A 14015-nucleotide genomic window follows, 5' to 3' on the forward strand; every position below is an offset into this window, starting at 1 on the left:
GGAGTCAGAGATAAAGCGTGCCAAGCATGTCTTTCTTCCCAACCCCTCCTTGATAATGTCACTGCCCACCCATTCCCTGTATCACCCAAATCTGGTGGTGTTTTGTCAACATTTGAGCCCAATATGAGGCTTCTCAGGTGGTGGTAGGGTTAAAGAACCCACCTGCTGATGCAGGAGACAGAAGAGATGAGGGTTTTGTGTTTTTTTTTTTTCCTTGTCTAAATCTTCTGCAGAGTAGAAGACACACTGGCAATTTCATGAAAGAATTACAGTTTCGGTTCCTAACAATTGCTTTTTAAAATCTTTCTCTTACTCAGCTTCACATGTTCTATCGTCCAAAACCGCATCTCTCCCTGGCTATGGAAGAAATGGGCTTCACCGGGTAAGATTTCTCAATGACTCGTTTCTGAGTTTCTTCCCTCTTCAGTCCTGGTTGAAATGTTGACGTACTGTCTGAATATATCTGACAATATGATCTCAGCGTTGGAATATAATGAAAATTGTAATCTCTCTGGTCTCCTGGTAAATCACTTTGAGTTACAGGCAAAATAAAATATTCTTTTGAGAGAAAGGGAAATTGACTTTAGATAAAACAATTGCCTATACAAATTATTCTTTTTGATGGTTTATTAAGTTATTGGCCAATTTTAAGTATGTTTGGAACAACTTATGAATGTGAATCTATGTTTTTAACTTTGTGTTTTATGAGATAAGTATATCCCATGACAATTTAACATCTGAATTAAGATATGCTGTAAGGACAAAACATTAGAAGTACAGAAACCTTCTTAGAAGTAAATCTCACCAATAGTTTTTATATTGATTGCATGTTAGAATGATAATATTTTGGAAGCCTTGGTTTCAGGAAAATATATTAAAAATTTTTTAAATAGCCTATAGAAGCTTGTGGGAAAACTGGATTGTGTGGCAAATTTCTACAATCAAGTAAAAAGTAATTATATACTGGAGCCCCTATCTCTGCTGTAAAATGATACAGGAAAGTTTGTCTCAACCTCGCTCCCCACAAAGCATAGAACAAGTGTAATTGTGTAGCTCTGATGCGGAGAAATGTGTTTTTATTTATCAGCAAGAGATACTTGCTTACCGAGGGTGTGAGCAGTAGCATTGAACATATACAACAGAGCCCAAGGATTTCATAGAAGAAATATGTAGGGGAAGTAATGGCAGTCCAGCAACTCAACTTGGAAGGAATTCTCAGGATTTTGTAAATCCTTTCTTCCCTTCCACCTGACCCCAAAATGAGGACTGTGAAGCGGGTTTTCTCATGGTGTGTTTCCCCTCCTTTCAGCCCGTTTCTACAGACTTCGCTCAGTACAACAGCTACGGGGACGTCAGCGGGGGAGCGCGAGGTGAGGCCCCAGCGCGGGCGCCGCTGACCACGCCCCGGTGGGGTGGGGCTGTGCTGCCGCAGGCGCACGGGCTGGACTCTGTGACATCCTGCAGTCAGACCACGTCTGTCCGTGAGCCAACATGTCAGTATCTCTACAGACATGAGACGACACCTTTTTCTAAGGGAAAAAGGAAAGCTACACACATTCCTTCCTTGTAGGAAGGAATTCACTGGCCCTACTATGTGCTGAGCACTGGAAGTAAAGTGATAAGCAAGCCGTCAGAATGCATGTTGCAGAGACAGACAGAGAAAGAGAAACTCTGAGATAGATGCTATGATTGGACATGCAAAGAAAAGGGAGCCACATCTTCAGGGTATCAACTTCCACGAGAAAGGGTATTTAAACTGATAGCTAAAACTGGGACAGGCATTTCTTGGCTTTAGGGAGCAACCGGGCAGTATGGGCAGAGACCCAGAGCTGGGGCAGAGCATGGCTCACGGGGGCATGTTTGGAGAATTGCAGTCGGATGTAATCTCTGTTTATGTTTCCGTATTTTTCTGTGGTTCTGCCCCTTCTGAGATTTTCTTTGTCTTTCCTTTCCAGACTACCAGGTATGGACCCCTGTCTTTCTCAAGTTGACTACATGGGCAAAACAGTCTTTTTCCAATCCAGACGTGCTCTTCTGCTACTCCAGAGAAGAGTTTCTTTTGAGAAGACCCTGATTTTTGGTTGATCCATCTCATTAGTCCACAGATGTGAAGAGCCATGAGCAGCAGGCATGCCTGGCACCCAGATCAAGCCAGTCCTGCAGGCTTTGCAGACAGGGCATGAACCAGGCCAGATGTTGAGGACTCTCTCACTCTGCCTTGGAGAGTCTTCTCCAGGGTGGAAGTGGCCCAGCATCAAGGGTTCACACATGTACAGCTGTATTTTCTTTTAATCATAACCACTCACTCCTTGAGGCCTTTTCCTCCTCTTTGTGGTCACAAATGAAACCCCTGTCTTGGCCAATAGGAAAGAGCTGCTGTATGTAGCTTTCCTTTTTCTCTTAGAACCTAAACCTAAAATGATGATGGAGAGTGAGAAAAGGGGAAAAGTGCAAAGAAAACTAAAATTTAAATTTAAAAAAAAGTCATAGACTTGGCGATTCTTTGATGTACCATGTACTTTCATGCATGCAGCCTACATTCAGGGATTAGTGAATAGTTATTAAGCCAGGATCTTTCATCTACTGGATTATAAGAGGGCAGTATTCCCAGTATCCTTGTTTTTGTTCAGCAAGGAGCTCATTTTGAAAACTCCATGGTAATTAAGATGACACAGCTGTAAAATGGCAGTGAGGATTTGAGATCCAGACAAGGAGGTCTGGGAGCCCGCCGAGCTCTGCCCCAGCTCCCCCACTGCCAGGGGCTCCTCCTGAAACCTGCTTCTCTGTTGCAGACCCTCCCAGATGGCCACATGCCTGGAATGAGGATGGACCGGGGCGTCTCCATGCCCAACATGTTGGAACCAAAGGCAAGCGTGGCTCTTCTTCTCTTTCCTCTCACCTGGAGATGAAACTGGGACGAAACCCCCGAAAGACTTGATTTTCTATCTTTTTCAGTACTGAGACCCGCTTGGCTCCAGCCTTGTCCATTAGTCAAGCTGTATCATAAAGCATCCTTCTATCCCTTTGGTTTTGTCTCACCAAGCCAGCAGGGTTAAACCCTCCCTGAGTTTGGTGCTATGTTCACAGTGACGTGCCAGCACTTCCCTCCTGTGACCTTGGTACTCACTCAGCCCCTGCCACGAGCACAGCAAAGCCTGCCCAGTACTACGTGGAGCAGCTGCAGCCCACCCCAGATAAGATGACCAACATGTCCCAACTTGCCCAGGACTCTCCTGGTTATAGCACCGAAAGTCTTGCATCCTGGGATCCTCCGCAATCCCCAGCAAACTGGGATCATTGGTCGCCCCAGCTGTAGAACATTCTGTGACTCTAGAGGTGTCCAAGGGGTGTGCCCCCTGGTGACCATAACTGGGAGTTATTTCAGTATGTCACCCACTAAATCACTGCTGCTGGGGCTGCATGGCTCCCTGGTTTCATGAGCTGGTCATGGAACAAGATTGTTGAGCCCAGCACAGGTGTCCTGCCATATACAAACGTGTACCTGTCATTTCAGTTCTCTTCTAATCTTTACCTTCATATCCAGTATATAGAAAGTGGGGTCCTTTCACTCAACCATGCCCTCCAGAGGCCCAATGCCACAGAGAAACAGGTGGGGATTGGGAATGTGTAAGAACCTGCCCCTGTCCACTGGAAGCTCGAGCGAGGAACACCCATCACTCCAATGCTGTAATCATAGTGTCTCAGAAGCTCTGTCTTGGGGGTCCTAGGTTTTAGGTAGCTTTTGCTTGTTAATAAAAGGTACAGCTGTGTTCTAGAAGAGGTGGTTTTTCTTTGCAGATATTTCCGTATGAAATGCTGATGGTGACCAACAGGGGGCGCAACAAAATCCTAAGAGATGTGGACAGAACCAGGCTGGAGGTAAAAAACAAAACTTGTCCCAACTGTATATTCCTGTGCATTTCCTGTGACTCTCCCCTAAGAATTGTTCCAGTTAAGGCAAAAATGAGAAAGGATCAACCTAGGTAAAACTAACTTTGGATGAAAACCCAGATTTGTATTTAGGAGATCAGCATAAAAATGGTAAAATACAGAAAAACAGCCCAAGAAATGCAGTATGATTTTAGTCATTTTGCTTAGAAATGTGGGCTTCCCTGGTGGCTCAGCTGTAAAGAATCCACCTTCAGTGTGGGAGACCTGGGTTTGATTCTTGGGTTGGGAAGATCCCCTGGAGAAGGAAAAGGCTACCCACTCCAGTATTCTGGCCTGGAGAATTCCATGGACTGTATATAGTCCATGGGGTTGCAAAGAGTCGGACACGACTGAGCGACTTTCATGTTCTCTTTCCTTAGAAATGTAATGTTGCCAGAATTTAGTGGGTGATGTAGAATGGAGTCTCCACCACATTTCAGATACCCCCAAATCCTTATCTTTCCCTGAGCCTGAGTTGAGTCTGCTGAGATTAGGGAGGGAGCATTTGATATAGAGATGTGTACTAGACAAGTGTCTATCTTGACTGTTTCCACATTCCTGGATGAAGGCTAAGCAGGGTACACATACCTAAGCCGCCCTCCTTAGATATGGGAGACTGATCTTTGTACTTTTCCATCTGAATGGTTTTAATTAAGAAAAACTCTGGCTTCCAGTCTCATAAAGTATCGTTAATTTTCCCTGACAAAAGGCTGTACCTTTGTATGTGAGCTCAGGCTAGCACAGAGGAGAAAGGCTGGATCCACTATCCCAAGAGAACTTTTCTAGACGGCACAAGAAATTGAAGTCCATAAACCAGGGCTTCCCTGGTGGCTCAGCGGTAAAGAATCCGCCTGCAATGCAGGAGATGCAGCAGGGGCCATGGGTTTGATCCCTGGGTCGGGAAGATTCCCCTGGAGAAGGAAATGGCTACCCACTCCAGTATTCTTGCCTGGAAAACCCCATGGACAGAAGCGTCTGGCGGGTTACAATCCCATGATGTCACAAAGAGTCAGACGTGACAGAAGACACACATCTTCATTATCAGTTGACCAAGCATCCACATGAACTCCTGTTGCTGAGTCAGGAAAAAGCCCCAGGGCTCCCAAAAGACCACCCTGGCTGTCTCTCTCTGACTTTCTTACTGCTCTGGTCCATTTTCTCCACATCTACTCAGCATTCCACTGACCTGAAACAGAGTCGCCTCCGGCATAATGAATTAGCTTTCTGTGCCCCATCAGCTTTCAGTGTTATGATAATCATCAGTAGTACTCCACTAGCTTTTCTGTTTGGTAGGAGAGGTACCTCACCTGACCCATCCAGGTAAGGAACTGCTGGGTCCAGTGCTAGGAAGCCTCAGAGATAAACTCCTCTTCCGTCACTCTGCCTTGCTCTTCAAAACAATTACTTGTTAACTGAAGAACAACTCTCGAGGCCACCCAGGTGGCCAGCAGGACTGACCACTGTTCTTTTCTCCCATCACAGCGCCACTTAGCCCCAGAAGTGTTTCGGGAAATCTTTGGAATGTCCATCCAGGAGTTTGACAAGTTACCTCTTTGGAGACGCAACGACATGAAGAAAAAAGCAAAACTCTTCTGAGTCCCACACGTAGACAGCCATTAGGAGAAGGACTGACCACGGCGGGGACACATAGGATGTTGAATTAAGGCCCAAACTTGATTGGAGCATTTGCAAACTATAGTCCCTCAGCAACAGCCAAAAGGGAAAAATCTGATTAAAACACCCATGAGCCAAATATGGGGCCAGCCCACGGCCACACTCGCCCAGAAGCAGTGGGGTAGAAATGTCTGTGTTTCCACGCTCGACATTAGCGTTCACCTGTGACCTTTTTCCATCACCTTGTGTCCACAACAGGAGCTACTTCTTTCATTTTCTTTCAACTGTTATCCAACAGTAGTGCGTCTGTATGAATAAGAGCCAGCAAGTGCCCTTAAGATGCCGCATGGGCAAGCAGTTGTAATAATTCCAAAGTATGAATATATTTATCTTGTAGCGCCTTGGCTGAGAAGCAAGAGCCCGGGGACAGGTCCACGTGGCAGCAGCCTTTGCCTCTTTCCTCACTGGCCTCCTGCAGTGCTGCCCGGGCCTCAGTGGGATGGACAGCAGGGTCGGGCTCCCCAGGAGCTCTGTTTCAGTAGCCACCAAAGGCATTTTTAAAAAGCTCCTCGTTCCCTACTGTTTGCTAGGACCCAACTTGGCAAGTTACTTAGCTGTTGCTAAAAAAAAAAAAAAATTAAGAGGAAAAAGGAATGGATGAAAATTCTCCTTTAACCCTTTTCTACTTCAGGAAATATGTTCCTCCCCACCAAGGACAAGAGCTGTCTCAGCCCCCAGCCCTCTACTCTCACAAAGGAAAGAAAGGGAAAGATTGTCTCCTGATTGGCCCAGTTGGATACTGTTAGATGAGTTTGGTCCAAAGGCCATAGCCCTCTTGACCAAAAAAAAAAAATTCTGTGTCTTCCCAATGCAAGTTTCCCAGCCCAGCTTCCTCTTCTTTCTATCCAGCATCCTATATATCACACGAAGCCCTCGATGATTTTGAGTTCTTTAAGGTCTTTTCAGTAGTAGGCTAAGGAAAGGCATGTTTTTCTCTTTGAAAGCTCTGAAACTCAAGGGCGATGGCCCCCAACTGATTTAATTTGGTCTTTTCAGCTTTCTTGCCTAGCTCTGTTGACTTCCTGATACGTGTGTGTGTGTGTATGTGTGTGTTCGTGTTTTCACTCACCCATGACAGTTTGGGGAGTCTGCATGTGCTTTTAAATTTCACTCCTGCTTGAAGGTTTGTCCTACTCAGCTGCAGTTTCTGGGGACATTTGCACAGGTGCATGTGACTCAAAGGTCAAGAGTGAGGCTAACTGCATCCTGGTCATCAGGTCCCTCATGGAAAGATGCTGGTGGTTAGAAGCCAACATATTCCATGACAGATGTAGCTCAAGTCAGCATCAGACTGAAGACTGAGGCTTTGGATCAGGCTGGGAGGAGACAACAGCAGAACATCCCACGAGAGTCCTCAAACTCAGCAACACAAGATTCACATTGGAGCCAAGGATTACACCCAAACTTGCATGTAAGACGCCACCATGGTTCCTGAAAGCCTCTGGCTGAGACTTGAAGGTGATGTCAGATACACGTAGGAGGTTGTCACATTTATTTGCGTGCTTTGGAGAGCTGCTTAAGAATTTAAACTCTTATTTAAAGCCAAAGGAGAAAGCATAGGAGGGTGTCACATAAATTCTCATGCTTTGGGGGCTCTGTTTCAGAATTTGTAAACTCTATTTTAAAGCCAAAGGAGAGAACCTGTATATGCCACTAATTATAAAAGCTCAGAAGTTCTTCCTGCTGGCGCCAAATATTAGAATGAGTTAGTAGCTGATACCAGTGGCAAAAAGCAAGAATATTCTTTCTGACCTTGTGCTGAAGACCTAACTTGTGACACACTCTAGAGACTGGGTGTCTTAATGAACATGACAGTTGCTTAATTATTGCATTCTGTGCTCTTCCTGACCTTTGCTAGACACTGAATGTTTAAGGACTGTGTGTGTGTGTGAATGTGTGCTGGACCTACTAATGTATTTAGCAAATGGTTCTGATGAGGTTGATGTGAGGAAACCAGCTCCTCCTTGGACTGAAGGCAGACGACGGCTCCTTCAGTTCTGTTCCTTCATCTGTTTGGTTTGTTGCCTTTTGCTTCATTCAGTACATCCACTGGCCTGTCTTCTATCTAACCTCTCCTGCATGGGCAGCCCTCAGCACCTGTGTGTCCTGATCCTTGCTTCACTTTGGCAAAGTGTGAGGGGGTAGACTACAGTGTAGGCCCAGTGTTTCCCTGCCTTGACCAAAGACACAGATGGCCGAATGGATCCCAGGGCTCAGCTGGAGGAGAGAGATTTTCATGGTGGAGATAAGAAGGGCCCTCAGTGTTTTTCACTGGCAAATGAGTTAAAACCCACATACTTGCAGATCAAATGTCAGTGGAAGAAAAACCCCAATGATAGTTAAAGAACTGAGCCCTAAATTTGCCCCCACTAATGAAACTTCACTTTTCTTCTTACTTTTGAATTCAGTTCAGCATCCTCCTTGGGTAAGGGGAACGCTTCTTTCCATATCAAATGTATTAGCTAATTTAAACTATACCATGCAAAAAACTGCCTTGCCAGAAATGCCAATGGCTTCCTGTCTGTAAGCAGAGAAATGCTGCTCTCTGAAGTGGGGGCTCCCAGCCCCGCTCCCCAGCAGAAAGCTCCAGGCAGAGTGATGGGTCACGGCACAACCGGGTTCTCCCAACTGCCGAATCAAATCAAATCAGTGGGCTACAACACCCTATCTGTTTCATTGAACTGAGCTCAGCATGCTTGTCCTCAGAACGTCCAGGTCACTGCACAGGAAATCAGTGTTCTCTGCCTGAATCCCGCCCTGCATAAAAAATTCCAGTTCTTAACACTGTCAAATTAATAAGAATTGTTTACTCTAGGAAAAGGAAGTATATGCATGGCAAGCTTCCCTAGTACATACAGAAAGGGCTACATTTTTGAGCATTGGACTGACTAGTGATTCTTGAAGCATAGGCTGATTGCATGAAGAGGCCTCTATAGTTACATGAAAGTCAGCGCTTCCTTTAGAGTTTCTTCCAGAAAAGCCAGGATACCATTTAGTCTTTGGGTGTGATTTATGTCGAGACACAAAGAGCATTTGGAAACTTGTTCATCTTGCTGGGTGTCTATCTCTTGGTTTGGGTTCGTTACTAAATGTTCTTAATGTGACTTCTTTAATCACGAAAGAGAAACTGCCTGTTCTCAGAAACCTTGAACAGAAAAGCTAGCGTCAGTGGGTAATAAGGTGCAAAGAAAAAAAATAGCTTCTCCCTGTCCAGTCCTCAGTCTCCCCTCTTCTTCCAGTTCTGTTGTGTCCAAGCTGAGTTTTCTCTTCCAGGGTGAGGCTAGAACTATGCCTTTTTCAACTTCCATCCCCTCCATCTGTGATGTCAATCAGCTCCACTAGGAAAAGTCTCGCTGGAAATGTTTCTTAAACTTTCACCTAATTTCTTTACACTTTAAAGCAAACACCTTTTTCTAAAGAACTGCTTCTCAGATGATTATATAAAATATATATGCTTTTGCAAGTTTAAAAATTCAAATTCACTTTTGACTAGATAGGTCTTTCTAAAAACTCTTTAAGGCAAACTTGGTGTTAGCGTTCTCCTGCATGTTGAGGGGCAGGGGACCCTCCTGTCTGTAGGCTCCCAGAGCCTTCTCTCTGACCGCCGGGAAAGACAGTGGAAGGAAGATGAACTTTGTGCCATCAACCCTTCTGTGTCCTCTGCAGGAAGCTCAGTTTTTACAAATCATCTTGTCTGTATTTCCAGTCACTGTTTAATCTGTACTTCCTAGGCCAGACTTGATTTTATCTGACTTACTAAGATTATTTCCCTTTGATAAAACAAGTGTTTGTCAGGATGCCCTAAAACTCACTCATTAGTACTCCCTTTTGAAGTACGTTCTATAAAAAAAAACCAAAAACAGATTATTTCAGGCTTGAGATTTGTAATGACACCTTATAGTGCTGACGTGCATTAAGGGCACTACCCAATTATGCTTTTTTTTTTTTAAAGGATAATTGCTTTTCAGAATTTTGTGGTTTTCTGTCATACATCAACAAGAACTAGCCATAGGTACAACCATGTCTCCTCCCTCCCGGATACCCCTCCCAATTATGTTTTAATGAAAGAAAGAGAAACTTTGGTATTAAAAAAAAAAAAATCACTTTCTGTTTGCTGCCAAGAAGCATTGGGGAGATGGTGACTGACACACTTTGCATGTGAATCTTTGTGTTTTTCATTTGGGACAAGTTTCATTTACGACAGACTCAAAAGGGGGAAGTGGTCGGTTTAAGCTGGAAAGCTCTCTAAACAATCTGCTTGTACACGGCAAAATTAAAGCCAATCTTTTCTGATGCTTAGTGTAATGGAGTGGCAATTGCTCTCATTAAATAAAATTCTTCCCCAAAGAGTATCTCCCAAGCCCTGAGTCGCTTTCCGAGCCCGTTTGGCAAAGGTAGAGGAGAAGCCCGCATCCACTAACATTCAGAAAGGCGGGGAGCTACTTAGTGATCGTATTCGTGTATGTTTCTTTACTCTTACGGAAGAGGAGTGTCCAAGGGGTTGGTGTTCGTTTGGGATGTTCTGTACAGACCTGTCCAGTAATAAACGTGTGGTTTCTGTGAGTTGCTGACAATCCTGCATTGAAGCTTTTGCAGTTCTTTCATTTTGAAGTTGGGTTTAATGGAGTTTTTTTTCAAGTGTTGGAAGGCATACTGTTCTTCCTGCCTCCCCTCCCCTTCCAGAAATATGAAAGCAAATATTTGGAAGAACTGCTGTTTAAAAGATGTATCGTGTCCCCCGTGAAAGTGTGTGGGTGTCTGTCGGTGTCCTGAGTGCCGCGCACCAGTGCGCAGAGGCGGGGGTGGCCCTGGGCCCGAGCTGCTATGCTTGTGATGCTGACCTGCTCCGCGCTCCTGTTGAAATCAGCACCTGCCTCCCCCGCCGCTGTCTGGCCTCACTGTTATCCTCACAACTCAGTGAATAAAGTGTGTGCTTTATTCGTAACTGCCTCCACGCCGTGTTTCCTTTCTGGTTCCCTTGCTCCCTTTAAAGGTCTGTCCCATTTGAGAAAGTGCCAAAGGACTTCCCTGGTGACCCAGTGGTTAGGAATCCATGTGCCAGTGCAGGGGACATGGGTTCAGTCCCTGGTCTGGGAAGATCTGACACGCCAAGACAACTAAGCCCATGCTCTGCAACAAGAGAAGCCACCGCAGTGGGAATCCCTCACACCACAGCTGGAAAGCAGCCCCTGCTTGCTGCAACTAGAGAAAGCTAGTGCAGCGACAAAGTTGTGCAGCCATAAATAAACAAAAATTAATATCCTTTGACCTAGAAAATTTTTTTTAAAGTGCCATTCCAACTTCTCAAAACCAAAACAAAATCAGAATCAAAGTCCTGGGAGTGCAATTTTATCATCTAGGCAGGCAGGTTAGAGGGGAAAATGCATGAAGTGGCAGTGGTATATTACAGGAATGTTTGCCCAATAACCCAGACCATATTGACCATGTCAACTAAAGAAAAAAAAAAGAAGGTAATAGAGCTGCTGCTCTGTGCTGGTCTAGTTGTTGTTTAGTTTTGCTTGAGACACAGAGCAGCGGTGGTCTCATCACTGAAGAAAGGCTGGGGATTTGAGGTTGGAGGACAAGCGCTTCCGTTCCTCCAGGAATTGACCACGTTGCTAAGAAGTTAGAGTGCAGTGGGAAGGAAACATTGTTCAAAACATCTTTGACCGCCACTGCATTATCCAAGAAAATCTTCAGGATTTCAACTGTTATCTTCACTGCCAAGATTTGGGGCTTGCCGGAAGACATAAGGATATATGTATACTCACAACGGCCTCTCCAACTATAGCCTCCCTCCTATGTGTCTAACAAGCCTGGTGTCTTACTCCACGTGGGCTGCTGTAACAGACCACCAGACACAGGGTGGCTTAAACAGCAGTTATTTCTCACCGTTGTGGAATCTGAAAGTCCAAGATCAAGGTGGTGGCTGATCCAGGGTCGGGCCAGGACCCTCTTGGTTTTGTAAACAGCCATGGTTGCATCTTCACATGGTAAGAGCAGACAGGAAGTAATCTCTCTGACATGTCTTCTTAGAACTAATTCTACCAGGTGGCTCCACCCTTGTGATGGAATTACCTCCCAAAAGCCCTGCCTCCTAATACCATTCCCTTGGGTGTTAGGACTTCAATCTAAGGATTTGGGGAGCACACAAACATGCAGTCCCCAGTCTGTAACACAGGCCCAGGGGCCCGTTGCCCTAGCATTCATGTGGATCCTCACCTGGAAGCTGGAAATGGGTTATCTCAAGGCGGTTGGTAGGTTAGTTGGCTACTGTGGAAAATGGGTCAGGAGGCCTGGGCTCAAGGTCTGTGTTCTGCTCACTATTACCGCAGCCCACACCAGCATCACCACTCGGTTTGGGTCGTGGTTCCCACAGCCAGTGTCAATCTTGAGATAATCTTGAGTGCCCTGTGGCATGGGCCACCATGGATCACCGCTGCATCGGAAGTTGACTTACTGATGGGTCCCCCTTGCCCGCCCACAGCGGAGAATTCCCATTCTGGTGCTGGGAATCATAGGCTTTTCCTGACTGGCCCTGGCCCCGCCCACTACAGGTCGCCCCGCCCACAATTCCCTGCCCACTGTGCGGCCGCCCTGCCCACAATGTCCCGCCTATGACGCCCCGCCCACTGCTCGGCCACCCCCTCCCCCCTTGAATCCCGCCCTCCAGCTGTTCCAAAAACACTTGAGTTCCTTGAACGCACCATGCCCTCTCCGCCTCTGCAGCTTTGCCAAGGGCATGTCTTCTGTACGAGGTCCAGCTCTTCTAGGCAGTGGAAAGACGTGAGGACCTGGCCCCACGGACAGAAGGTAATGTCAGTGTTGACTATCTGAAATTAGTTGCCCACAGCTCTTTGGAGTTACCGTGTGAGTTTCCCATGGGCTCCATTTGCCCTAAATCAAAGGCCAGCCCGAGTTCACACCCTCTCTCGGAGCCTGCCTTGATGGGCCCAGCCCAACCTGCCCCAGTAAATTCTTCGCATGCCTATGGGTGAACATCACGTTTGGTGCTTTTCAACTGTTGCTTAATACTGCTAGTTTTGCCTGTGCTTCTGCTCTTCAGCTGAACTTCAGTGAAATGGTCTCCATGTTGAGTGCTTTGTGTTAGCCTCCCCTTAACTGGATCCCTCAGGACAGCCCTAGGAGCAGATGATTGTAGTTCCTCTGTAACAGGTGAGGAAACCAAAGCTCCGAGGCTAATTAAACATGCTCAGACGGTAAAGCATCTGTCTACAATGAGGGAGACCGGGGTTCGAGCCCTGGATTGGGAAGATCCCCTGGAGAAGGAAATGGTAACCCACTCCAGTATTCTTGCCTGGAGAAACCCATGGACGGAGGAGCCTGGTGGGCTACAGTCCACGGGTCGCAAAGAGTCCGACATGACTGAGCTACTTCACTTTCACTTTCACTTTCAATCACTCAGGGAGCCGCAAACCTGGGATTCTCCAGGTCTGTTCCACTGCGGATCCTGTGCTGCTTCTGTGTCTCACCACCTGTGACTTTCTGAAAGCAAGGACTACGTCCCCCATGTTCTACATCTTTGGGGGGTGCACTTTGCAGAGGAGCCTCTCAGTGTGAGACTGGCCGGTCCCCTTCGGTACTCCCACCAAGGCACACATATGCATAGTGCTTGAGGCTTCCCGGGTGGCGCTAGTGGTAAAGAACCCACCTGCCAATGCAGGAGACATAAGAGTCGCGGGTTTGATCCCTGGGTCAGGAAGATCCCCCTGGAGAAGAAAATGACAACCACTCCAGTATTCTTGCCTGGAGAATCCCATGGACAGAGGGGCCGGGTGGGCTACAGTCCATAGGGTCACAAACAGTCAGACATGACTGAAGCGAAGCATTCTTTTTTTCTTTTCTGGGGGGTACTAATTAGCTGTGTGCCTCGGGGCCAGTCATTGAACCTCTTTAGGCCTCAGTTTGCTCATCTGCAAAATTGATAAGACCCATCAGAAGATCTTTGCTAAACATGACAACTTCTAAAAGGAAAGGACAGTTTTATTAATTCTATAGTGTCAATTTCAAAGACTTTTCAGAAGTGACATTGAAATCAGTCTGAAAATTCACTTCAACTTTTAAAAAGTATCATGTACATGAAATTAGTGTCTAATATTGAGCCTTGTATTCTAATCTTAACCTGAAATTAAAAAGTAAACAATCTATTTTTGGTTTCTGTGTTTGTAAAAATAGTGAGTTGTTGCAGCAGCTACACTAAATAACAAAAATGTGTTCTTTCACAGTAAAGAAGAGCAGTGTTTTGTCAGTTGTGTCTCTGGCTTTTACTAAAGAAAGTTATAAATTCACAAAAAAAGATGGTTGCTAAATCCTACCACCTGTTGAGCACAGCACAGGTGCTAGCATGTCGTCATTGGTCAGGAAACTTGAGTGATCTTTATTAAGGATAA

General features: G+C 45.9%; 2 protein-coding genes across 5 annotated transcripts in view; both read left to right on the forward strand.

Moving 5' to 3' along the window:
* ABLIM1 (actin binding LIM protein 1) overlaps positions 1 to 10549 on the forward strand; it is a 328489-nt gene extending 317940 nt beyond the window's left edge. For 2 of the 4 annotated variants that reach the window (XM_005900284.3, XM_070363329.1), the window contains 6 exons: positions 318 to 382; positions 1310 to 1370; positions 1956 to 1963; positions 2793 to 2867; positions 3799 to 3879; positions 5413 to 10549. In XM_005900284.3, coding sequence (XP_005900346.2) covers positions 318 to 382; positions 1310 to 1370; positions 1956 to 1963; positions 2793 to 2867; positions 3799 to 3879; positions 5413 to 5526 — 404 coding nt within the window. In that variant the 3' untranslated portion in view covers positions 5527 to 10549. Of the gene's footprint in view, positions 1 to 317; positions 383 to 1309; positions 1494 to 1955; positions 2868 to 3798; positions 3880 to 5412 lie in introns of those variants that run through there. The other 2 variants (XM_070363328.1, XM_070363327.1) reach the window with 1 other exon arrangement.
* A 1736-nt stretch (positions 10550 to 12285) lies between these two features.
* The window catches only part of AFAP1L2 (actin filament associated protein 1 like 2), a 141971-nt gene continuing 140241 nt past the window's right edge, over positions 12286 to 14015 (forward strand). The window contains exon 1 of the mRNA XM_070364043.1: positions 12286 to 12417. The gene's annotated coding sequence lies outside the window, so the exon portion shown is untranslated. The remainder of the gene's footprint in view (positions 12418 to 14015) is intronic.

Source organism: Bos mutus, chromosome 26, assembly GCF_027580195.1.
Source record: "Bos mutus isolate GX-2022 chromosome 26, NWIPB_WYAK_1.1, whole genome shotgun sequence".
Taxonomy (NCBI): domain Eukaryota; kingdom Metazoa; phylum Chordata; class Mammalia; order Artiodactyla; family Bovidae; genus Bos; species Bos mutus.